At 37.4% G+C, this 26,354-nt stretch overlaps 1 protein-coding gene across 25 annotated transcripts in view; it reads left to right on the plus strand.

Moving 5' to 3' along the window:
* The window catches only part of Adgrl3 (adhesion G protein-coupled receptor L3), a 748,011-nt gene that overhangs the window by 286,023 nt on the left and 435,634 nt on the right, over nt 1-26,354 (plus strand). For 24 of the 25 annotated variants that reach the window (XM_013112013.3, XM_013112010.3, XM_013112019.3 and 21 more), the window contains one exon: nt 7,872-8,075. The exons of the other annotated variant lie outside the window; for it this stretch is intronic. In XM_013112013.3, the coding sequence (XP_012967467.1) occupies nt 7,872-8,075 (204 nt within the window). The remainder of the gene's footprint in view (nt 1-7,871; nt 8,076-26,354) is intronic. 25 annotated transcript variants of the gene reach the window in all.

Here is a 26,354-nt window from a genome sequence, read left to right on the forward strand (position 1 = left end):
AATTTGGGGGATCTGGATAAGTACCATTCTGGCCTCTGAGCCATCAGTCTGGGGTTCCTGAACTCCCCCTTGTTAAAGTCAACTGTTTCTGTGGGTATCACCAGCCCATTCTTGACCCCTTTGCTCTTCACTCCTCCCTCTCTGCAACTGGGTTCCAGGAGTTCAGTTCAGTGTTTAGCTGTGGGTGTCTGCCTCTGATTTCATCAGCCACTGGATGGAGGCTCTAGGATGGCATACAAAGTAGTCATCAATCTCATTACCAGGGAATGACATATAAGGTAGCCCTTCCACTATTGCTTAAATTGCCAGTTGGTATCATTCTTGTAGATCTCTGGAAATCTCACTAGTGCCAAATCTCTCCTCAAACCTATAATGACTCCCTCTATTGTGGTTTCTCTTATCCTTTTCTCTTCTATTCTTTCCCAGACTCAACCTTCCTGCTCCCTCATGTCCTCCTCTCCCCTCCTCTTCATCCTCTCTCTTTCTCTCTGCTTCCTCTCCCCTCCCCCATGCTCCCAATCCACTCAGTAGATCCTGTCCCATTCCCCTTCTCTGGATTACCATACATATTTCTCTTAGGGTCCTCTCTGTTTCCCAGACTGTCTGGTGGTGGGATTGTAGGCTTTCAATCCCCTGATACATGTCTAAAATCAATATATGAGAGAGTACATACCATGTTTGTCTTTTTGTGACTGGGTTACCTCACTCAGGATGGTTTTTCTAGTGTCATTTATTTGTCTGGAAATTTCAGGATTCCATTTTTTTCCATTGAGTAGAATTCCATTGTGTAAATGTACCACATTTTCTCTATCCAGAATTCAGTTGAGGGGCATCTACGTTGCTTCCAGGTTCTGATTATTACAAATAATACTGCTATGAACATAGTGAAACAGACAGACATCCTTGTGGTATGAATGTTCATCCTTTGGGTATATGCCTAAGAGTAGAATTGCTGGATCTTGTGGTAGACTGATTCCCATTTTCCTGAGGAATCTCCATACTGATTTCCAAAGTGGCTATATACTTGCTCCTGTCTTTTAAGGAATCATAAAAGATATCAGTTTATTTAGAAAGTACTGCATTCATGAAGTCGCAAAATAAAGCTTATACTACTGGCTCCTCTAAGCTGGTTTCATGTTGAAATATTTTTTCCATATTGAATGATATCTGAAACTCTCTAGCTTTAGACTCTAGTTTAAATTCTGTTATGTTCAAGATACATTACCTGAACCAGTTTAAATCACAGAGATCTTATTTGCTAAAGGGGTAATTAGGCCAACATTGTTATAACAGGAGGACTAGACAAAATGTTGTATAGAAAGGCCTTCACACAAAACTTCATGCACTCTAATCCTGAGAGAATGAACTCATTAAAAAATACTTTTAAGAATGAAATGAAAAACAAATGACCTGGAGAGTAAGCAAAATTTTAAATACAATACCATGGTGGGGTCACTTGCTTTCAGTAGTATTTTTCAAACCCCACGTTGTATATTCTTGATCCCTGAATGTGACAGTTTCTCTAATTATGTGTCTACACACTTGCACCCACATTCAGCCCATCATTATATTCAAGACACACCCACTGGACTGTAGCTAAGCCTTTAACAAGTTACTAATGAACAACTTAAGCTTAGATCAGCATTCAGAACAATCCTAGAGAGTGTTGAAAAGCCATTCCCATTACAAAGCTGTGGCTTTTAATTAGACTGTAGGCCCAATAAAATGTCTCGTTTTCACTCTCCCTACTTTGAGGATATCGAGTGACAAGTGACAGCTGTACCCTCGCTTTGATATCATTAGCCATACATGAAGTTAAAAGGGCTGAATTCAGCCAGGGAAATTTGAGAAATCGTTGCATTGATCAGATAAAAGGACAAAACAACAGGCAAACATTACAGTAGTATTCTGCAGTGTTTCATTCTTTTTTCTTGGACTTAGATGACTTTACAACAGATTGATTTTGTTGTTGCATCACAGTATAACAGATGACAGGAAGAAAAACGATCCAGATACGATTAGATCATGTAGGTGTAAAAACAAAACAAAAACCCTTCCCATACTTATAAAAAGAACATACAGTCTGCTTTCACACATTACTAACTCTCTACAAGCTGTTAGAGGTACCACGGAAATAGTAGTTATAAATATTTCCTGAATTAGAGCAAGGGTACTCTTTACTGGAACTCTCCATAAAATTCAACAATGGTGCCATTTTGCAGTAATACTCTTTGTTCCCTTTTCCTCCATACTTTTAATAGTTGGTGAGACCATGCAAAACTTAAGCGCACATGCTTTCATAAAGAAGGTAAAATATGAAACAATGAGCTAGTATGCAGCTCTCCCTCCAGGAATGCTACACAATAGCTTGAAAGAGGACTTTTAGGTTACCAACTGCTTGCTGTTGGCAGGCTTAAGTTGAGCCTTGCAACAGATAAAATTATATATTTTTATTATATATATAATTTCAAATATGTATTTGAAAGTAGTTATCCAATAATAAACATAATATGAATATATCAGGAACATGACATAATCAGTTATTATGACATTTGAACTTGTTAGCATATCTTCGGTGTTGGCAGACAGCTTTTGACACTCATTTTGTGTTTGTATTGACCATGGGGATGAGGAGCAGGTGGCAAAAATCTCTTGCTACTCTAAGGGGGGAAAAGGAAAATAAAAATATTCTTATTTTTCTCAACTATTTTCAAAGTTGCCAGTTTTGATTAACAACTGAGAGACAGAACTCACTACCAGGACTGAACTCCATTAATGTATGCATTGTGTTGCTCCTTTCCCCCACACGTCAAGGCTAAAGGGTAGTGTGGTTGAAGAAAAGTACCCCACTACCACATTTGCACAGAACTGTAAAGAAATGGTTGGTTTTAGAGCATTCTGACGCACAGCTTCCATCACATTAAGAATTAATATTCCTCAAGAGGGTAGCAGACTAAAGAAGTCAATGTTGTAGAGAAAAAAATTCCAAATCTTGAGTTTTGTTACCAAGAATTACAATCTGTTTGTGTTTTGTTTACAAAGGGCAGGTGCTTTTAGTTGGAAAAGAAATATTTATAGTTAGATGCCATTGCTTTTATGAGCAAGATACGTAACAAGAATTTTTTTAATTTGAATGATATGAATCTGTCTTTTGGAAAAAAGCCAATTTATTTACAAAATAACGAATTGCCTACTTACTCATGTTCACAAGTATTTGCGATCTGAATGATACCATTACAGTTTAGACAATACAATAAGTCAAAACCCTCTCCTACCTACCTACCTACTTTACAGTATTTAAAAAATTAAACTAGAAAGCCAATTATAAAATAGTCTCTAGAAGTCATCCTCCATTACTGCAGAATAACTATGCCTTTAGCTTCATTCATAGAGTAGCATATGGCTCTATCTCTCTTAGACAGCCTTGGACACTTATTTTCACTCAGTCTTCAGGCAAACGTTTATTTTATTTCGTTTCATTGTCAAGAGCTAAATTGTTGAGAAGTGGTGGTAAATGAGTCTGAAAGGCAAATAGTTTTCCACACAGGGCATATCTGTACTGTGTGGGATGCTTCCATCTAGGGAAAGGACCTAACAAGTGAGATCCACTTACACTCAGGGTCACCATAAAAATTGTTTCTTAGTACAATGGGGGACAAATTGTCACCACTGAACTATTTTCCTTAAGAATATACATTTAAAGCCAGGTGGTGGTGGCACATGGCTTTAATCCCAGCACAGCAAAGGCAGAGGTTGGTGGATATTTGAGTTTGAGGCCATCCTGGTCTACAAAGTAAGATCCAGGACACTCAGGACTGTTCCACAAAGAAACCTTGTCTTGGGGGCAAAAAAAGTATATATAATGAAAACAGGTTTTTCCATGTCACAGTTTTTACATTTTAATTTCCACTCATGGCATCCTTAGTCAGGTAGTTGAGTTGGAGTTGTTGTGATTACATTTTGATATTACTATAAAGCCTATAGAGAAATTACATAGCAATTGCATACACCTTAGGGAGAAAGCGAGGGAAAGTTAATCTCTTATATGGGCAGCAAAATGATGCTGGGGGAACAGATTCCTTTCAGGTTTACATAAGAAAGCAGAAATGATAAACAGCCTTTGTTTACACAAAAAATAAATGAAAGTAAAAGCCCACCGCACTTGGTGGGTGAGGCGAAATTCAGAACCAAGTAACCATTGTTACTTGTTACACAGGTATAAGACAGAGTTCATGCTTGATACTTCCAAAGAGATGATAATGAGAAGCAAGAGTACACAGGTTGCTATGATAGCTTCATTAGCATACATTTTAAATGCTGTATGTATCATACTTAATTAACTGATAAAATGACTTGTAAAATATAACCTAAAACCCAGAAACAAATGACTTGCATAACATATTCGTAGTTTGAGAAAATGATTCACTTTAAATCCAGATAGTCTCTCATGTATTCGTGTCTTTGAACTCCTCCCAGAAGTATCATATCCACTGCTTATAGTCTATTGTTTTAAGCAGGGTCCAAGCTCATTTTTATGATTGACATTTCCTTAGAAGAAGTAACTAAGTAGGAGACTAAACTGAGGAGAAAAGATCGCAGAAATGGCCAGACTTCTTTGGAAACAATGGATATATATGTTTAAAATTTTTGAAAATTCTTTTATTTTTGAAATCATAACATAATTATATTATCTCCCCCTCTCCTTTTCTCCCAGGACACCCTGTTAGATACCCCTCCTTACTCTTTCAAATTCGTGGTAACTTTTGTTTTAATTAATTATTTTTGCATGCATATATGCACATGTACATAAACCTATATTCCTACATATGTAATTAGAAACTGCTCAGTCTGCACAGTGTGAATTGCATCTTGCAAGTCAGTGTTGATTTCTGAATGTGTGTTACGATGAGTGCTTATATTTCCTGTTTATAACTCCCCCTATCTGTGGTTTCTTCCTTCTTTCATTCCCTCCTGTCTTTCCTTTCTTACTACAGTTTTGGATATGATTCTTGTTATGTAGTTTGCTCTTTCTATGAACTCACAGTCTTCCGGATTCCTCCTCTCAATTGTTAGCATTACAGAACTGCCCACCATGCCTTGGTTTTGTGATTACTTCAACTGTGTATTCTATAAATAATATAAAAATGCTGGAATTACTATCAAAATCATTTTATTTCTTCAATACTTACTTCATTTCCTTCCGTTTCTTCTGATTTATTGTCTATATACAAACAGCACAATGAAATTTTCATAGACATGGCATAAATCTAATGTGCTACAAACTAATATCCTCTAACAAGTATCTGGAGATTTTTCACTAGGAAAACTCAATCAAAGTTCAGAAGTGACCAAAACATCTGCCTCAGAAGTGCTGAATGACAGAGCTATAGTTGCTTATAATGAATATTAAATATCATCCATGACTCCAGCAATTCATAATTGAAAGCAGCAGATGCATCATTTTCTACCAAAGGCTCCTCAGATAGCTGGTGTTTTAATAATTACAATGAACTGTGCAGTGGTGGCACACGCCTTTAATCCCAGAACTGGGGAGGCAGAGGCAGGAGGATCTCTGTGAGTTCGAGGCCAGCCTGGTCTACAAAGTGAGGTTCAGGACAGTGAGGCCTACACAGAGAAACCCTGTCTTGAAAAACAAAACAAAACAACAACAAAATTAAAATGATATTCCTGTTTCTGTGATGACTCCCCCTGTCCCCCCTCAAAAAAGCGTAGTGCACTTACTTTATCTATATTTTCTCTTCTTGGAGCATTATTATCTTATAGTTATATTATCAGATCCAAACTCATTAATGCCACATGTTGGCAGTGTTTTTCCTCAGGACTTTGAAAAAGTCCTGTTCTCTTTAACACTCTAGACAAGAAAAAAAAAACACATCTGGTGGTTGCTGCTCACTTTCTGGCATTCCAAACCATTCCCCTTGACTTCTATACATACTGAAGCCAGCTGTGCTAACTCCTGAACAGTTCAAAGCTGTTCCACACAGCAGACCTCTGCTGTAGCCCCATGTACTTTTGCTTCTAATTTTATGATTTGGTATGATTTTTTGTAAGTTCAGATTTTACCAAAAAAAAATCTCAATTTGAGTTTTACCCCCATGAGTGTCTCCCTTAAAGACTCAAATACACCCTTTATAGCTTATCCTATTTGTGTTTTCTGAGAACTGGTCATGTATCTTTATGGCATTCTTTCCTTCTTTTGATTTTGTCTCAATGGTCTGCACACCCTTGTAGTATGCTTTGTCCACCACACTATTCTGTCCCTTAAAGAGGAGCTGGCACTTGATGAGAACTTCATACTTACATGTTGAATGAATAACATCAAACAAGGCCACATCCCATCATACCAAATGAGCCAGTATGTTAACCTGGCAGAGAATACATTCTTTCACCACCATTAAAACAGAGGCTTTTTGCATAACATATTATATAACACACTTTCACAAGTGTCTTGACAGATAATTGTTAGAAAGATGTTCAGAAACATGTATTTGTAAATAGTTCCATAAAATGAATGCAGTTTCATTATCAGTATTATAGAGGAGAGAGACGAGAAATTTGAAACACACTTTTTGATACATTTCATTTATCTAGCTGGTCAAAATGGTATTTGAACTGTTTTGGTATATATGCATATACATTTTTAGCGATGATATATTATGCTGTTTAAATGTAAATTATATCAGTGTTACAGGCATAAAATTTAGAATTATCCATCAGGTGAACTTTCTGATTTTTAAATATAACTTTATTTCTTCTATAAAAGTTTTATCTTTTCATATGATGGAGTGATATGGCTTTATTCTTAATTTGCAAATAGCACGTATATCTAGATATCAGAATACTAATATATAACCTTGTATTAGATGATTATCACTAAGTGCTTTTTCTTCATTGATTTTCTTCGTTTTTCCTTCACTGTTTAATGTCAGCCATATTCGGTAACAATATGTCTTTAAACATGCAGCTGTAATAGTTAAAAAAACGTATGTATCGGGAATGGTGCTTTCCTTTGTAAATTCTTTGCTTTCTATTGACAGGTAGATTTCACTATCTTTCTTACTAAGTAAACTAATTATAGTTAGTGTAGAGAATTGCGTGTCTCGTTTATCAAGCCACATAAAGAAATCATGTACTTAGGTAGTTCTATTTTTTCATAGCATATAATATATGAATGTTGTGTCAATTTTTTAAAAATATATGTGTATAATTTTATTTTATCATTATTGTCTTGGTCTTCCATATTTATTCATTTATGTAATATGCAACATTTGTCAGTAAAAATCACTGTATATAAGTGGCAAAAATGTATGTATATCTTTTCACATTAATGTCCATCATAGCTCTTAATACAGTATCTTTAAAAAATGTTAGCAAAATGACCATAAAACATATAAATAAATACAAAATAATCGTTTAACTCTACAACAGAACAAAACAAAATAAACAATAAAAATTTTTAAAAATCCCTTTATTTTGTCAAGCTTTTTATGTAAAAACTGAATTTAGCCAATGACTAGCTTCATACTTGGGTAAATTAGTGCACATAGTTTGTATCCCAAAGCTATGAGACTATTAAAATATAAAGGATCTTTATATTTTGTAGGTAACTAGCTTATTCAGTTTCTGTAGCTATACATAATTTTGATCGTGTTAGGAATGAGGTTGAGAAGTTTTTCCTGATAAGAATAGTGTTTGCCAACTACGGGTGAAAAATTCATTTTTCATCCCCAGGTTTGTCTGAGTGGGACTTGGGGTGGCTGGTCCTAAGCCTGAGTCTGCCATAGAGGGCTGCCTTGGGGATGGCCTCTGAGTAAGCAGGGGTCTGATGGTGCGCCCTGCGGTCCCCGCAGGTGGCAAGCACAATGAGAGACATCCAGCCCTTGCTGCTCCACTGCGACACGCTGAACGTAGCCCAGGAGGCGCTCTACCTCCCAGACATCTTCTTCAGCAGCCAGCTGCAGAGCGCGCCACAGCTCATCGAGGACAAGGGTCACGCGGAGCTGCCAGAGGAGTTCGTGGACCAGGTGCCCCAGGAGCACAGATTGCAGCCCAAGGTGCGGCCGGAGGGGAAAAGGGCTGGGGTGGCAGGGCCGGGGCTGATGGGAGGCTCAGTCCCAAGCAGCTCTCACCATGTTGCATTCCACAATTGCTGGTGGCCTGTTTTTCTGCTTTAGCAACGCGTGCCTATTCATGGCTGCTGAGCCACATCCATATTTTGAAATATTTTGTTTAAAATTTGTGGTTGTCATGGGAACCAGGGAGTGTGACACTTGTCATTCCAACATTTTGGAGGTGGAAAGGGATGCATTACTGTCCAGGCCAGCCTGGACTACCTGAGACGCTATCTAAAACGAAGAAGAAAAACCGAAACAAAGAAGGAAAACCATTAAGGTTGAGTTAGGAATATTATTTTGCATTACTGCAGGCCACTTCAAATTACTTTTTAAGTAAAACATTTTTAAACTGTGAAATTGCTAACACTATGAAAAATGAGCATGAACATTTCTGATCATCTGGTTTGGGAACAAAGTCTCATCAATAGAAACTAACAAGGTTTTGAAAAGATTATGATTAAAGCATCTTGGTAAGGAATTATGCATAGTCATTTAAATCATAAAACCTCACAAAAAAAGCTAGTAATCTCATGAAAATACTGGAATGTTCTTATGGTCTTGCTTCCCAGCTGGCAACTCCATTGAGTGAGTCTACTGAGTGCAGCTATGAAACTCCATTGAGGAACACTATATAATTTTTCCACAAAATGAACACTATTTTCCCAATACTGTGTACTATAAAGTTTCCTTTTTCTTTCCTGCCCTCACAAAACTCCATAGGGTAATCTTATCCCTGTCATTTCCTCCCAGGGAACCTAACATTCAGAACTTTGTGCTACAAAGTGAGAAACTCTGGGAAGTATATGGCTGAAAACCATGAATTTCAAGTTACCCTGCTTACTCTATAATTTTTAAAGGGGTAAAATATGCAAAGGGGAAGTGAACATCACTGTATTTGGTTGTGCTCATTGTCTGAGCCTCATTGTGGCAGCATAATATAGAATGCTTTATTTCAGTGCTGGGATTGAGAGAGGTGCATCATACATCCATTTCAGGTGTAAGGAACTCCAGATAGTTAAACTCACTGCTGCAGGTCTATTGAGCACATTAAACAGCGGTAAGGGTATAGGGAATATGATGCTCATGATGGATTTGAGACCCCAGTTACCCAGTTCCATCAATGTTCTCCAATCTGTCCATTCAAATGATCATTTCTTCTTTGACAGGTATGAGTGGGAGCCTTGGTGGTGGTGTCCACAGCAAGGGAATTTATAGCTGTGTCTCCAGTGTGTTGCAAAGATTCAAGGGCAGTATACAGTGTACATTCCTCCAATATCACTGTTCCTCTTTCAGATATGACATGCTCTAAATTAGGCAATTTCCATTTATTTACACAATATACGTCAATGGCCATAGAAATTTTGTGATGGTTTTGACTTGATTTGTGTTGTACAATAATACTCCAGGTAAATATCATCTAAGTTACTCTGGTGAACCAGTATTCATGGAAATGTCTAGAAAGCATGGAGAAGTAATACAGAAATGATATTTAATTTTCATTAGTAAAACATAAATGTTTAAAACAATACATATGCTCACACTCTTGTTTGCAATTTTGTCTTCTGACAAAAATTCAAAATATAGGATAATTTTTCCTATATAGCTCTTAGCAAGAAACTACTCATATTTAGATAGTCCCTGATTTTTATTGTTTTTGTTTCATAATACTCTTCTATATCACTAACTTTTAATGCCTATCACACATATTTCATAAAGCAAGGTAGTGATGGGTTTTAAATCACATATTCTTAACAAGTTAAAAAAAAGGAATTATACTGTGTTTTATTTTAAGCAGAGATGAAAGTGGAGGTACTTGGCAGATTGCACTGAAGTTCATAAATGGAGCGTAAAGTTTGTGTGATGCAACCGGGGATGAAAGAACCATATAAATCTGTGACCATTGTGATGCGTTTAAAGTTGCTGTCCTATGAAAGTAATTTCTCAGTGAGACAGTGAGACTGAAGGTCGTTTGAGATTGTTTCCCACAGAAAAAGTAAAGAGAAATAAGTAAATATTACAGAGGCATAATCCTTCCTGTAGTGAAGACAGTACACACAGCCGAAGTGCTTAGATTGGTATTAAAAATGAAATTGAAGTAAGAGAATTGCATTGTCTTGAACTCTTTAAGTTGAAAAGACACGGCAGAATTCAAACAAGAAAATGTCAGGGAATTCAAATTCCTTCCTTACCCCTTTGTGTTTCTCAAAGACAAAGAAACAAACTGTTGTAGGATGAAGATGTTGTAAACATATAGTCCTCAGAAAACAGTTTAAATAGCGAAGGCCAGTATTAATGTGATCAATCTGCGGCTTAAATAAACCCAGCCATGACAACAGAACAAAGTCCTTTTCATCCTTTTCAAATGACATTTTAACATGTTTGTCCTTGAATTTATTCAACTTTTTAAGAGTTAATAGAAAGTAAGAGCTAATGAGGGTTGGAATTCACAGAAACCAGAAGTCACTTCGTACTGAGAAAATGAAGTGTGCATGTGTTTGTGCATGTGTGTGTGCATGCATGTGAGCGCTGGTGTTCATGCATGCACATGTGCACACAGACTCTTAAGTTGAGTTCCCTGAAGTAGTTTGGGCCAGGACAAAGGTTTAAGACAAACCCAGCCTAAATCTAAGTATCAAATTTTTCCTTAGAAGATAGAGGAAGGCAAACATGCTTTAAAATATTTTTATTAATTCCTTGGGACTATCAGACAATATACATAGGTAACATTCACCTCCTCTGCTCTTCCCCTAACTCCTGTCATATCTGTTACCACCGTCCTTCCCCACAACTTCATGTTTTTCTTTCTTGAAATAGTTCATCCAGTCTAATGTATGCTGCCCATAAATTCCTGGGTATAGATCATCCACTGGGCTTGGTGTACCTACCAAGATCCACACCTTTGATGAAAACTGACTGTTCCTCTCCCCTAAAGCATAAGCTCTCTGTAGCTTCTCTGTTAAATGGCAGAGGCTTTTGAACTCCTTTCTATTCCATGATAGACTATTGACTGGCTTTATCTTGTGCGGGTCTTCTGTAGGCAGCCACAGGTGCTGTGAGTTCATGGGAACAGTCGTCCTGCCATGTCCTGAAGATATATTTGACTCTTGTATTGCCCAACCACTGGCCCTTACAGTCTTTCTGTTCCCTCTTCAGTGATGGTCTCTGAGCCTTAACAGTGGTGATATAGAGGCCCCATTGGTGTCTGGGCACGCCACTGACATTTATTCTCTGCTTTTTGATTCACTGTTAGTTTCTGTGTTCACTACCATCCACTGCACAATGAATCTTCTCTAATGAGATCTGGGAGCAGCACTGATATGTGAGCATAGAGATATGAAATTAGAGTGCAGTATAATAGTATATCTATTTATCAAACAATAGTAGTAGGTTCACTTTAAACCACTTAGTTGTTGTTTTAATAGTGATCTTCTTGCAGATACAGAGGAAGGTCACTGGAGATTTCTCATAACATTCTTGAAGACCACACAGACTACATCAGATTCATACAAGCTTTCTCTTGAAAACAGATAAAGCAATTCAGCAGTTTTGAAAAAAATCTTTAAAATTCTGAGTTCATTTTAAAGCTCACTTTTCCTCTCCCAGGAGCCAAATGCTTTTTTTTTTATTAATTGTGCTTATATATTATTTCAGTCATCTTGGAGAATCACATAAAATTCTACCATAACTGGATTTATCCCTCATTTTTAGGTATAAATACTTACAGATGGCAGTGCTTATATTGTAGCTATAAACAAAGATAAATCTCTACTTAATTATTAGAATTGTTTTACATGAAAATCAACCTTTAAATTATTGTGCATACTTAATGCTGCTTCAGTCATTGTAGCATGAAAAGATAAATGGTCCAGAGATAGATATTGGGGTTCAAACTTCAAGCTGAAGATCAGAGAAGCAAAGCAACCAACCACTAGCTCTTACCTGTACCTCAGCTCAGACCAAAGGGACAATCATCAAATTGTTCTCGACTTCACTGCTCCTCAGATTCACTCAAACTGCTATGCTCTCCTCAACATGGCCAGAGACTAACTCTCAGACTGAATGCCTCTACCTCTTATACCTCTCAAATCCTGGGATTAGAGTCATGAGTTCTGATTAACTTTCCAGTAGCCCAGGGTGGTCCTGGGCCATCATTATCTAGTTTCTATAGCTATCTAGTGTGGTTGGCTTTGCAAACTGATCTCCAGTGGCTTTATTTGATCATAAACAATTTATCAATACAATTCATTCTTGAGCATTTTTATTTTTCATGTGCAGTATGAAACTAAATAAACATGAAGTTAAGGGTCATCAACACAAAGATAGAGGAATCCCTGGCTTTGATCTCTTGGTGAGTGTTTGGTCATTGATAAAAGGAGTGTAACTCAAAAAATGCGCTTATACTCAAGCAGAGGAAGATATCTGAAAAAGTAATATTTAAGGCAAATTTGAGTGTGTATGTGAGTATGTGTGTGTATTTGTATTTGTGTTTTACAGAATGCTAAATGTGGAAATTGTGGTTTAATAATCTTCATCTTCAAAAGGGTGTTTTTGCTCATTGCTTTCTGTGATGTCATCTCTTACCCTTTTCTTCTCAGCCATAGTATCAACTAACCCTCTACTACTATTTGCCTTATTGTCTCTTAGTTCAACTGTGCATGAGGTCTAGTTAGTATTCCTTGTTTGCTGATTCCAGTTACCAATATTTCCTTGAATACAGGAAGTAAATAACTGCTAAGTTCAGGGTATAATGAGGCAGGAGAAGGGACTGCCTACTTTGCCTTTCTGAGTCACAGATGTTGCTTCTGAAGATGATGGCATGTACCCTGCCTCCTAGCAGACAATTCATACTTAGCTCAGCACAGAGGTAAAGAAAGACACGACTGTAAAACAAGGATTTAGTTATGTGGTGGGAGCAAGTCCAAATGATAGTTGCCTAACATCATGCTAGAAATGATCTAGAGAAAACGAGCAAGAATCTGATCATAAAAAGCATGATATTATATTGTGAGGAATTTGGCATTTTTCATATGGCAGTAAGGAAAAAAATTGTGGATATTAGAATTAAACAAGGAATGGCACATTAAGAACAGAGAAATGACAATAAAGCAAAACCAAAACACTAGATGCTTGAAGACAATGTGGAGAGTATATTGACTCGTAGGAGGTATAAGTTAGTTGTGTTGGTGGTTCTAACTCCAGGAGGCAATGTCTAAGGAGAGAATATTCATATGATGTGGAGGGGGGTGAGCTCAGTGCATAACATCTAGGAAGCACTAAGAGTTACCCCAGCACCCCTGGGACCCCAAATAGTGACAATGAGGCCTAATCAATAAGATTTAAAGAGTTACTGTGTATGAAATTCAGAGAAAACACAAGGAAGAAGACTGCTCTGGTTTAACATATTTAATATCAACAGTTCTTCATTTTACTGAGCCAAGGGGGGTAAGTAGCGATGGTAACATTAGTAAGACATGATGGAGTTGCTGACCAAATAGTCATTCTCATTAAATATATATATACATATACATATACATATATATATATATCAGGATTATTCTTTAATATTGCTGCTTGGACAGGAATGATAAGATACCCTGAAACACAAGAACATCTGCTAGGATTTCAATCAGTGCTTCCTTTACTCCCTATTTACTCCCTAGTAATACAAGGGAGCCAAGATTAGGTCTTACTTTTGAAAGTTTCTGTCTTCTCTTAGATATATTTAGTCTCTCTCTCTCTCTCTCTCTCTCTCTCTCTCTCTCTCTCTTTCTCGCTCTGTGTGTATGTATGTGCGTGTGTGTGTGTGTGTGTGTGTGTGTGTGTGTGTGTGTGTGTGTGCGCAGAGTTTCAAGTTACAATCTGGAGAGAACAGGAGACTCTTCTGCTTACATTTGCTCTCATTTAGAATGTAACATAGCACTCACTTCAGTAGAGTAATAACCAAAAGTAATCTCCACATGTCTTCTGAGAGTTCCTCAGAAATGAACCTTGATTAATCTCCTGCCTAATTAAAGCTGATTATTAAAATAGCTTATCCCTTGACTACAGTGTAAAGTGGTGCTTTATCCAAAGGAAATGGTTAATGTTCATATTGCTTAAGAGTTTTGAAAATAAAACCTCTGCTCACAAAGGCAATGCTTTCAGAGCCATTGGTCTATGACTGTGTTTGCAAAGCTCACATAATTTTGCATGTGAGGTGCAAAAATAACAGAAGCTCTAATGGTAAGAGGTTACATGTAACACTATGATATGGGAATCCAGACAATTCATTGTATACCACAAAGTCACTGACTTGATAGGACAAGTCGTAGATGCTGAGATAAATGAAGAACATAGTCAAGTGCATACCAAATGCTTTGAAACCTACAAAAGCCGGAATGCTAATGAAAAAAGGATTATAGTCAGACAGCACTATTTTTCTTTTCTTCTTCTTCTTTTTTTTTCTGAGAAAGAGTTTCTCTGTATTGCTTTGGAGCTTGTCCTGGAACTCGCTCTGTAGACCAAGCTGGCCTCGAACTCACAGAGATCCGCCTGCCTCTGCCTCCAGAGTGCTGGGATTAAAGGCATGTCCCACCACCGCCCAGCAGCACTATTTTTCTTATCACATCCCAACAAGGACATTCTTCAGTCACGTGTATGCCTAGCTTCCATGACTTGTGGATATTCTTAAAGATGAAGTGCCATCTATGCTGCTGTGTGACAGATCAGTCCTAATTACCCAAGCACAAATGAAAGAGAATTTCATTAATTTTTTTATTTGGCAGACATTACCTTTCTTTAGTTGGAAGGTCCCTTCTGGTTCAGTAACTAAACTTGATACATGATGGATTTGACATACTTTCCTCTGTTTTTTGTTATCCTTATTGATACTTTTTAAAGAGAAGATCTTGCCATGTACCTCAAGTTTCACTATATAACTTTAGTTGATCTCAAACTTGTAGCAGTTCCCCTGCCTCAATCTCTTGAGTAGTGAGATTGCAGACATGTGCCATCATTTCTGGCTAAAGTCAAGGAATATTGTTATTTTGTTTTATTTTACCTTTAGCCTGACCCATGTTTGGTCAGTGTTTCATCACTGAAATGTGTCATCAACCTGATCGCTATTCTTCACAAAACGATTTATTTTCTTCTGCTTTTGAATTAGAGTTGCCGACTTTCCAAAATGATACAGAGATTTATTAATTATGTAAGCTCAGCCGATAGCATAGGCTTGTTTCTAACTAACTCTTCCAATTTAAATTAACCCATTTTTGTTTACTTACTTTCTGCCTTGTGACTTTATTACCTCATCTCTGTAATTCCCATCCTGTTTGATCTGCATCTCCTCGGTGTCCTCTGTCCCTGCAAATCCTGCTTAGCTACTGGTCATTCAACTTTTTATTAAACCAACCAGAGTGACACATCTTCACAGTATACAAAAAGATTATTTTATAAAATTTGTGTTTGTGTGTGCATGAGAGAGAGAGGCAGAGTATGAGGGAGAGAGACAGAGAGATAAGAAATATCACATCTCTTGGGTAAACAGTGTGTTTTTATCTTGACATCAATGAGGTATCCTTCTGGCATATTCTTACTTCCTATAATCCTAAATAAAAAAAAAAACAGGAAAAAAACTTCCTCAAAATTTGTTATTATATTATAGTTGAAACTGACATGTCTAGGTAAAATTCAAGAATTCATGGGGAGATAAGACGAGAAGGGAAATTGTAACAGAAGAACAGAGATAAATGTTGCCATAGCAATGGGAAACCTTCTGTTTTACCACCTCAGTTCTGAGAACATATCTCCTGCTGTAGGAGAATAATATAATATGGCCTTCAAAGTGCTGTGTTAGCTTTCTTGTTTTATGTGATACTATAATATAATTTCAGATAAAGATCCTATTCCCATGCATATGTGTCTTTTGGAAAGGCTTGCAACTTTAGAAGAGTCTTCTACTATAATTGATATGAAAATATGTTCTTTGCATAGTGCTTCTCAGAATCCTCTATGCACCTATCATGGTATTTATATTGGAAGAAGAGTAAAGGGTCTCTAGTGAAATAGAAGAGGTGTTAAGATGTAAAGAAAATGTGTTGTGGTCCTACATAATTTGGAAGAAATTCTTTAGGACCTTTTTTCTTTTTCATTAATCTAAATACTGAAGAGATATATCCTATTAAATACTGATGTGAATGAGCACTTATCTTCAACATTTTTATAAAAATGCTAGAAACAATATTTCTTATTTGTTTTGATATTAAATGTACTTAACTTCTCCTTCTATGAGATTAGGTTTCAAACTGCTTATGGGAATGATGCTTTTTTCCTTAATGTCAATATTTGTGTTATAAAAATTGAGTAATGGGAGCCAGGTATGGTCCCAGTGTCCCAGTATTACTAACATGTGAGGCAGACAGATTTCTAAAATCCAGGACAGCCTGGTCTACAAAGAGAGTTTCAGGACACCCTGGGCTACACAAAGCATGGAGGATAACAAGTACTGTAGATAACAATTGCCACAGATAACAACAACAAAAAAAAGAACTGAGAATAGGGAGACCTGCAGATAACACGTGTTGCTGATAACAAATGTTGGGGATAACAAGTGCCAAGAATAACAAGCACTGCAGATAATAAGTGCCGTAGATAACAAGTACTGTTCATAACAAGTACTGCAGATTACATGTACTATGCATAGTAAGTACCTTGAATAACAAGTACTCTGAAACTGCATATCACAAGCACTGGGCTTAGCAAGTACTGGGGATTACAAGTGCTGTGGATAACAAGTGCAGGTTCACACTGTGAGTGACAATGAGGTTAGGCAAACTACTTAACTTCTTACAAAGACACAGAATGGGCTCATGTATATAATGAGAATGACCTCTGTTGACCTTCTACCATAAGACTAAGAGTTAACTGGCTAGTTTACAAACGTGGTTCTACATCCTAATTTTCTTAAGTAGTGGAGACACATTCACATAACCTGGAGCAATATGAAAGAGAGAGCCATCTATAGTTATCCAAGTTTGTAAGAACTCATTTGTCTTACTTTTTAAAAATGTAACTTTCTTAAACTATGGTGACTATAACCATATATAGTGTATAATAAACCAGAAAGAGCAATAAGCAGGAAGACAAACTTTTGTTCATGAACATATTCTTCCATATGTACTAGAAAAGTAACCTTAGTCATGATCAATGGTGTGTTTAATTTGGACACTTGACAAGTTCTTAATCCTTATTTCAAATTCACATTCGATTACAACTTTAACTGAAGCATCAGTGAATGTCTTCAGGGTCTCTAAAGATGAAAAATTGTGACACCACAATAAACAGTTCTAAGGTCTCTACGAGTTCAGCTTAATCCCTGTGTGCCTTGAGGTATAGCATGGGTATTTGGAGTTTGTGTTAAAAAATAACCAAGAGATAGGGCTGGAGAGATGGCTCAGTGGTTAAGAGCACTGACTTCTCTTCCAGAGGTTCAATTTCCAGCAACCACATGGTGGCTCACAACCATCTGTAATGAGATCTGATGCCCTCTTCTGTCCTGCAGGCAGATATACATGCAGGCAGGACACTGTAGATTTAATAAATAAATCTTTTTAAAAAAGTTCAAGAGAATCAAGGCAAAGTCAGATATGAAATAAACCTAATAATGCTAATAACACAAATACCTTGGGCCTGTTGTGGGATATTGTAAAAAGTAAACAAATAAGAATGAAAGCTAAGTTTACAAGCTTCTTATAGGCATTTCACTTTCCACCTTAAGTACTTCATTCAAACCTTGAAACAATTTTACCAAAAACCATATATTTGTAAATTAATAAAAAAATAAAGCAAGGTCAATTGACTATGATTATTTTAATGTCAATTTTGTAGCTTGTCAATTTAGAACCTTAAAAATAAAATCCAAGGACTAGTTATTACTAAAAACAATATTAACTCTTTGTCAGCTTTATAGCTGGCCAAGTATTTTTTCCTATTTTGTTGGCTGTCTCACAGACATGTGTTCCATTTTTTATATATCATGCTTACAGGTTATTTACTCTTATCCGCCTTTTTACAGAGTTAGAGATCAGGGCTTATTACATTATTACATTATTACATTATTACATTATTGAAAAGCTGTAAATATAATTAATTGTTTGCTGCCTACAAGTCTATGAACTGAGGTAAATTGTAGAGTACCTTATCTATAACATTAGTGTATAAGAGAGACTATAGGTAAAGTCTTTGCCCAATCTAATATCATTTGGATATTTGTAGAAATATTATAAAGTTTTTTTTCTCTGAAGGTTGATCATGTCTCTTACACTTAACAGAGTGATTTATGCTTATTTGTTAAAAAAATGTTCTAAACTGGGCGTTGGTGGCTCATGCCTTTAATTCCAGCACTCGGGAGGCAGAGGCAGGAGCATCTCTGTGAGTTCGAGGCCAGCCTGGTCTACAGAGTGAGTCCAGGATAGCCTCCAAAGCAATACAGAGAAACCCTGTCTCGAAAAACCAAAAAAAAAAAAAATGTTCCAAGTGTGAGTTTTATATAAATATAATGCATATACTAACCATACTTAAATGTATAAAATTGAAGCTTAATTCATACTTAGGACAATATATTTGAGGAATTGTGAATATAAACTTTAAAAGTTTGAAGCTAAAAGTCTGTTTGTTAATTTTAATGGAATATCTCAAATAAAAGACAGCATTTATGAACTATCTCACAACTTTGAATTCAACCTATGAATATTTTCTTTACCTTAAGTGAAACAGGTTGCAGATATATTTATTGGAAATCAATGACTTAGTTTTCAATTTTACATATTTTCTAGAGATATGTAGACATTTTGAAAACAAAAGAAATTAACTTAAATTAGACATCTAGACACTGGTTGCTATCACTTGCAAAGAAAGAAATAAGACATATTCAGGAATTGTCCCAAGAGTTTGAGTGTAGGTGTGGACAGGTAGTAAAAATAGCATGTGCATATCCATTTATGTCTCTGCTGTCAGTTGTTTCCTGGGGCTCTTTCTAGGTTAATAAGGAAACAGTTAACTATAGGACTGGTATATAATTCAGTGATAAAAACTTGTGTGGATGCAGCAGACCCTTGAAATTGCAGGAGCGATCACGTGTACACACACACACACACACACACACACACACTAGAGTAGAGAGAGAGAGAGAGAGAGAGAGAGAGAGAGAGAGAGAGAGAGAGAGAGAGAGAGGGCACTAATACTTGCTGATGAAATTTACTCCTAATACAAATTACATTCCGTGGGTAGTTGAATTATATATATTGCAAACTTGCTCATTTCAACTCTTATGACTAAAAAGTTTCCTGGCTCAGTTTGAATTTGGTGATCACAAACTGAGCATAGACATAATCTGCCATCTAGAAATCCATGCTTTTGTTGTTATTTTGAGTCTAAGAAGTAACCCATTAGTTCATTACTCAAGCTCCCCACAACCCTGCCTAAGTAAAATCTGTTGAAAAGATGGCATGTCCAGTTTCACATGGGGCATATGTAATTCTGAAAACATCATGAAATGGTGATGACTAAATTAATGGGATTTGGTGGTGACATTCTCATTTTAAAAGAGGGACGGAAATGGGTTTTCTCTTGTCTATTACGGAAAGCCTATGTAAATTAGTATAAATGCTGATGATATTACATACCCCTTGAATTCGCTGAGGAATTTAGAATTTTTGTGGATATGCATACATGTAGATGTGTGTATATATTTATATATATATATGTATATATACATAATTTCTGAAATTAAGACCATAAATGTGCATTTATTATTATAAAGTAAATAAATATTTTGCTTTAGAAGTAAATTAAGGGCATGATTATATTGGTGTATTACTCATGAAGGAAATGTGTTGGTCTGCGTGTCTATCTTTTCCCCAGACCTGAATAGCAGTAAGATATTCAGCCTACTGGCCTTCTCCTGGCCTGACTTGAGCTTGAGTACAGGACTAAAATTGTGATTTCAGTTGTTTGCTTCTGGGCTTTTGGGGAGCTTCTTGGTAATCCCTTGGGATTACAAAGGGGGAGGGAAGGGAAGAGCCTTGCATCATGCTGTGGCAGCCTCAGGGGTTCATTCAAATACCTTAGTGGGTTGCTGTTGTGAGCCTTGCAGCTGAATTGACATTGTAATCAAAGTGCTTGATTTCAGTGGGCCAGCAAGTATTCATTGTGAATCAAGTCTCTGTGTAAATAAATGACTATATCGACATACAGGATAGAAAATTTAAGATTTTACCCCAACTTGGGAAGAAATTGCAAATCAAAAGGGAAAATAGGAAAGGGTAAAGCAACAGGATTTGCTTTACCACTGGGGTCGAGGAAGGGTGAGGATAGCTTGGTTGACAGAATTTTGGGTGTCTCATTTTTTCATGTAATAGCCCTTGTGTCTCTTCATTTATGCATTGTTTCACCCTAGAACTTCTCAAAAAAAGCAAGATGTCCTTTTCAGAATCCAGTACACTTTTGTTAGCCTGTGGAAATATTATTTTCACCTTCCACAACCCAGTTCTATAGAGTGTATAATAGAGTCGCTCTGTGTGTTATACCATAAACATAGAAAGTAGGCAAAGGATCATTTTGGCTCAGAGTAAATTATGTATTTGATTCCATTCAGTCGGCTTTATAACAGAATGCAGTCAAGAAGCCAAAACACAATATTTAGTGGGGTTGATGATCTCTTCCCTTAGGAGTGATCTTGGAAGCAGAAGTTCTATATCAATTTAAATGAGGGCCGCCGGTTTACAGTGACATCCCGAGGAAGGGGCAGTCACCTATGCAGGACTGCACTTAGCCAATGGAAGTCTCCCATTTGTAGCCCAGCATTCTCTCCTCATCTTCAAAGTTAGAATAAAAGCTTGCATGACGAGGAGTGAGATAAAACTTTATCAGCAAGATCATTAATAACTCGGGACTCAGCTTTTCAAGTTACAATTAGCTGCTGAGCAGCTGTGTCCTTCAAGAGCTACTCATTATTGTGGGCCCTGATTGTTCACTCCCACTCCAGAGCTCTTTTCAGAAATAGTTTCTCTGACATCATTGACCCCAGGGGTCAGTGTGAGAGATGAATCTTCAGGCACACATTTGTTAGTCTTGTTTCTGCTGCATGCTGTGTGTGTGTGTGTGTGTGTGTGTGTGCCTGTGTGTATGCATAAAGAATTCAGCTGATGATTAGTTAATGCCTCATTGTAAATCCAGCTGTTTGGTCAGACCCCAGTTAGGATGATGCCTGCCAGTGGAAGGGGCACTCCTGGGAGCAGCAAGGCCACTTAGTGGCCCCAAGTCCAGAATAGAAGTGATGGTAATAACACAGACTCTGTTTTATTTTGATGTGTTTTTAAAGGTCTCAACACGCATGCTTGCCAGGCTCTGTCATGCACGGCACCGCATCTCAATGGATCAGCAGGGATTTTAAACCTGCTGTGAGTTTGGCACATACTGCAGACCAAACAGAAAATGGGGATTAGCAAACTGTAGTCAAGTATGAAATGAAAGCTCAGTTGGAAAAGGAGGACTGGATTATTTTCAACTTCTTGCCTCAGTTCCTTTATATATGAGGAACATATGACTCTTAAGAGAAAGGGATTTGCTTTCTCAGGACAAGGTGTGACGCATAATCTTTCTGTTCAGAAAGGAGACTTAATTAGGGAAATGCTAGCCATCATAGCATGGAAGCATAAGCCCATTGGCAGGAAGAGCAATACAATTTGTTATTGATAACAAGCTTTCTAGCCAATGCAAATCTAGAATTAAATCTTGTACCCCCCCCCAGCATCTTTTCTGTAAAATTTATGTCTGGTGAAGGTTTCACACACAAACCCTTGCTTGGCAATATCTGAAACCATTATTGTAGCAAGGCAAATATTTCTAGAATGGAAAAGGTGTAAGGATTCTCCTCCTGCTCTGCCACACTCCCAAATAATGCAGACTTTTCATTTGTGTAAGTAAATAGGCCAGGTAGACCTGACAGCATATAAAATTTCTGGGAAACTGTCGTATATTTCTGACTCACTCTGTGACAACTGACTTAACTAGTTTCCCTTTTCCTCATCTCAGTGGCAGGGAGTAGAACCCTAAGGAAGGCAGTGTACCCACGGCAAGGTCAGGGGGCTCCATTGGGTACCGCCAAAACCCATGATCACAGTCATGCCTGGTTAAATTCAGTGGGTCACAAAACAAAAGGAAAAGACTTGTATTTGGGAAGAAGCCTGTAGGAACTGGCCAAGGACGGGAGGTATCGATAAATTTTCTAGCATTGTTATTACAAATAACATTTCACTGAAAGAATCATTTCTAAATTAATATTATTGAAGATAGAGTAGAAAAATACAAATTATCAGTGATAATTTGAGCTTGGAGTCATTGTGCCAGTAGATTAACCTGAACTTAATGTCCAGGTGAACCCTCTTCAAGAGTTGAAACCTGTATACATTGAGGATTTAGTAATTACTCTTAACTTCCTATGAACAGAAGGAAGCAAGTTTGTTAAATACAGAAAACCCCAAGCTAAAGTATACACTAAAGTATGCTTTAGTCCTATGAGAAAAGCACTGCAAGAAATAGTCCCCAAAGTGGGTGGGGGGTGGGGGGGACCCACGCACTCTGTAGGGGGATATGAAATAATGATAATGATGCGATTTTTTTGGTTTTTTTTTTTTTGCCATTTTTTGTTTTGTTTTGTTGATGGTTGGGTTATAATGAGCCAGAAGCCTGATGAGGGCGCTGTTGTTAATAGATCGAGTTAGAGGGGTTCTGCTAGCCCCTGGGAGAATTACAGAAAATGAAAAGTTCAGGACAAGGCAGATAAGAGGGAGTTCATGGTCTCAACAGTGAGGGGAAAAAATTAAAAAGGAAGTTCCTGAGCCGGCTTCACTGTGCAGTCGTGGCTGTCTTTATCTGCTTCACCCCCAGTGAGAGTTCATCCTGAGAGAACATGGCTGCAGGTGAGAATAACAGAAAACAGCTGGCTGTTAGTGCCCGCAGCAGATGCTGTTTGCTGGTAGGTTTTATTATTTTTTTCTGACAGCTGGGCAAGTCACATGTAGTTGACTCTTCTAGCTAGACTCTGTGATGGTCCTTTCTGTATCTCCATGCCCATATCCTTGAAGGCTTGTTTGTCAAGGAAATACAAAAGAGAGAACAGATTGGAAATGAAGTACTGACATTCCTCCATAAAGACGATGTGTTCCCATCTCCTAGCTCATCTCCAAAGCTGCTCCTAAGGAGGGAGAAGAGAGAAACATGAGCCCTGTGTCCCTGGCTTACCCAGAGAGCAGATCCTCTTAGCCTTTTCAGAGAGAAAGCCATCCACTAACACGTGAACCAATTAGCTATCCAAAGGTCCCCGGTGGCTTACGGTGGCATGTCCCTTGTTAAAGCAAATAATCCTCAAAGAAGGACAGCCAGACAGGCAGGAGGACACACAGCCTAAACTCCATGAAGAAGTATGGGCGGCTGTTCCCTGAGCCAGTCGTGGCTTCGAAACGGGACCCTATATTGTGTTACATTCAGTGTGCCAAAGCCCTTAAGCAGCCATATATATGTGGGGTTTGGAAAATTATTTCAGACATTTAGTAGTGTGTTATTTGCACCTCCATACTCTTTGACATGAAATTGTACAGCTTTCTATGTAGGTAATGATACATATGTGAAAGCGAAAATAAAACACATCTCAGCATTCTCAGAAAATGTTTGCATTAAGAGGAACGTTTGTGACCACCCCTCCCCCCACCAAAGGGACTGGGGCCACAAACTTTAAGGCACTTCTGTAGTTAGTGGACCCTGTTTCAGTTCCAAATTCCATTCATAATTTGTAGCATATTATCAACAAGTATATATTTTAAGTCCAACACTTACATTATTTACGTTGTTAAAATAAAAAGGTTTGGGGAATAACCCTGTATCTAAGAATTATGTGATTATTGTTAAAAATTCCTTTCTAAAATAAAAGTTGGGAACTAAAGAAAAACTTGTAGGAGAACAAATATCATACAAGCACCTGCCAAAAACATCCACCGTAGAGGCTTTCATGTAATTTTGGTATTTTTATCTATTCATGTATTTTTTTAATGCAGTTGTGGTGGTAATGAGTAAGTCACTTTTGCCTGTCTCTTTTTCAACTAACATCCCGAAATCATCAGACTCTGAAAGTGTTTACAGCAGTTGTCTTTTGCATGCTCTCCCATTAGGGAGGGAATAGTTGACTTTAATGCGAATCTCTTGTCTGTGTCATTTCATTTCAAGTAGAAGAGCTGTGCACAGCAGAATTGCACATTCTTGAAGTGACATGGTGTGTCTTTATTCTCTGTCTCTCCTCAGAGCCACGACTCAGTCTATTTTAAAAACTGCATTAACATTGCTTTTACTAAGAGGACCGTGTATTTCTGCTTGTCCAAACTCAGTATTTGTTCTCTCTGCCTTTATCCTAATTTGCGTCTCAGCATACTTTAACTCTTTTTTGACACCCATGTTGTAGCGTCATTCTCTTTTCCCTGTTTCTAAATTTGCCTACATATTTGCACAATTGAGTTAATTTTGGTTTTTCCTGAAGCAGCACACAATTATAATTCTATGTGGCTTTTCTTATTATTACTATTACTTTATGTGTTATCATTCCTTATGGTAATCAAAATAGTGTTGCTGTCCCATAAGGACATCCATTTTAGAAAGGGTTTTTTTTTTATTTATTTAATGTGAGTGCTCTATCTGCTTGTACAACTTTATGCCACAAGAGGGGTATCAGATCCCAATAGAGATGGCTGTGAGCCACCATGTGGTTGCTGGGAATTAAACTGAGGAACAATAGAAGTACAAATGAACCCTCTCTCCAGCTCCAAGGTCATCCATTTTTCAGTCTCTAAAAGTCAACAGTGTGTTATCCTGTGAGAAAAGGGACAGGTTATCTTAGATTATCTGGATGTCTTCAATGTAGTTACAAGAATCTTTGAAGTAGAAACAAAAGTCAAATAAACAACAAACAAACCAACAACAATCCCTCCCCCAACATACAGTATTTACTGTCATTGAGCATGATCAAGTGAGCATCTAAGAAGTTGAAATTTATTCTTCTAGAACAGAAAGAAAAAACAAACCCACTGACCTGTTGTAGCTCAGTGACACCCAAGGCAACATTTGACCAACTCAACTGTAAGATACAAGTTGTGTGATAGTGATTATTTATTTGGTGGTAATTTATTAATTTATCTAGTATATGGTACTGGAGAAATGGGTCTGCAAGTAAGAGTACATGCTGCCCTTGTAGAGGACCCAACTTTGATTATTAGAAGCCATATAAGGAAGCCCAATATTGCATTTAACTTCACTTCCAGGAGATCTGATGTACACTATGGTCTCTGTTAGCACCTATGATCACATATACATAGCCTGCTCTGTGTGTGTGTGTGTGTGTGTGTGCACCCCCCACAATATGAACTCTAAAAAATAAAATAAACAAATTGCATCTGTATTCTTTAGTAATAATTTTAGAAGTAATTTTCCTTTTTAAATTATTTTTATTTGCACTGCTGTTTTATGAGCATGTGTGTCCGTGTGATGGCATCAGACTTGGAGTTACAGACAGCTGTTAGTTGCCAAATGGGTGCTGGGAATTGAACCCGGGTCCTCTGGGAGAGCAGTCAGTGCTCTTAACCACTGAGCCATCTCTCCAGCCCAGTAATTATTTTCTTAAATGTATCCTAGTTCTTAGAATGATAGAACATATTGCTATCCTGTGCATAAAGACACAGATGGTATATCTGTTATTTTTCTTGCTGATATGACCACAATACTTGAAAGAAACAGCTTTTGAAAGGAAAGAGAGTTCAAAGTACACGGGGTTCTGTTCATCACGGGGGTGGGGGGCTGTAGTGAGACAGATGATATTATAGCAGAGAGGAAGCATGGGGTAGAGAAATGCTGGTTGCCCCTTGGATGTCTCTTTTCTCCCCTTTATTCTGCCCATTCCCACATACAATGAGGTTATGTCTCCAATATTCAGAGTTGGTCTTCTCTCTTTAGTTAACCCTCTCTACAAACAGCCACATAGACATATATACAAGTGTGCCTCATTTGTCTTGTAGGTGATTCTCAATACAATCAATAAGATTAATCATCAAAAGTGTATCTCTAGTCAACTTGACACCTACATACATTACTTTGAAGTATAAAGCTCCATTTTCAACTTCCAAAACCTTAAAACCATCTTGT

The sequence above is a fragment of the Mesocricetus auratus genome, unplaced genomic scaffold (genome assembly GCF_017639785.1).
Source record: "Mesocricetus auratus isolate SY011 unplaced genomic scaffold, BCM_Maur_2.0 Super-Scaffold_100006, whole genome shotgun sequence".
NCBI classification, from domain to species: domain Eukaryota; kingdom Metazoa; phylum Chordata; class Mammalia; order Rodentia; family Cricetidae; genus Mesocricetus; species Mesocricetus auratus.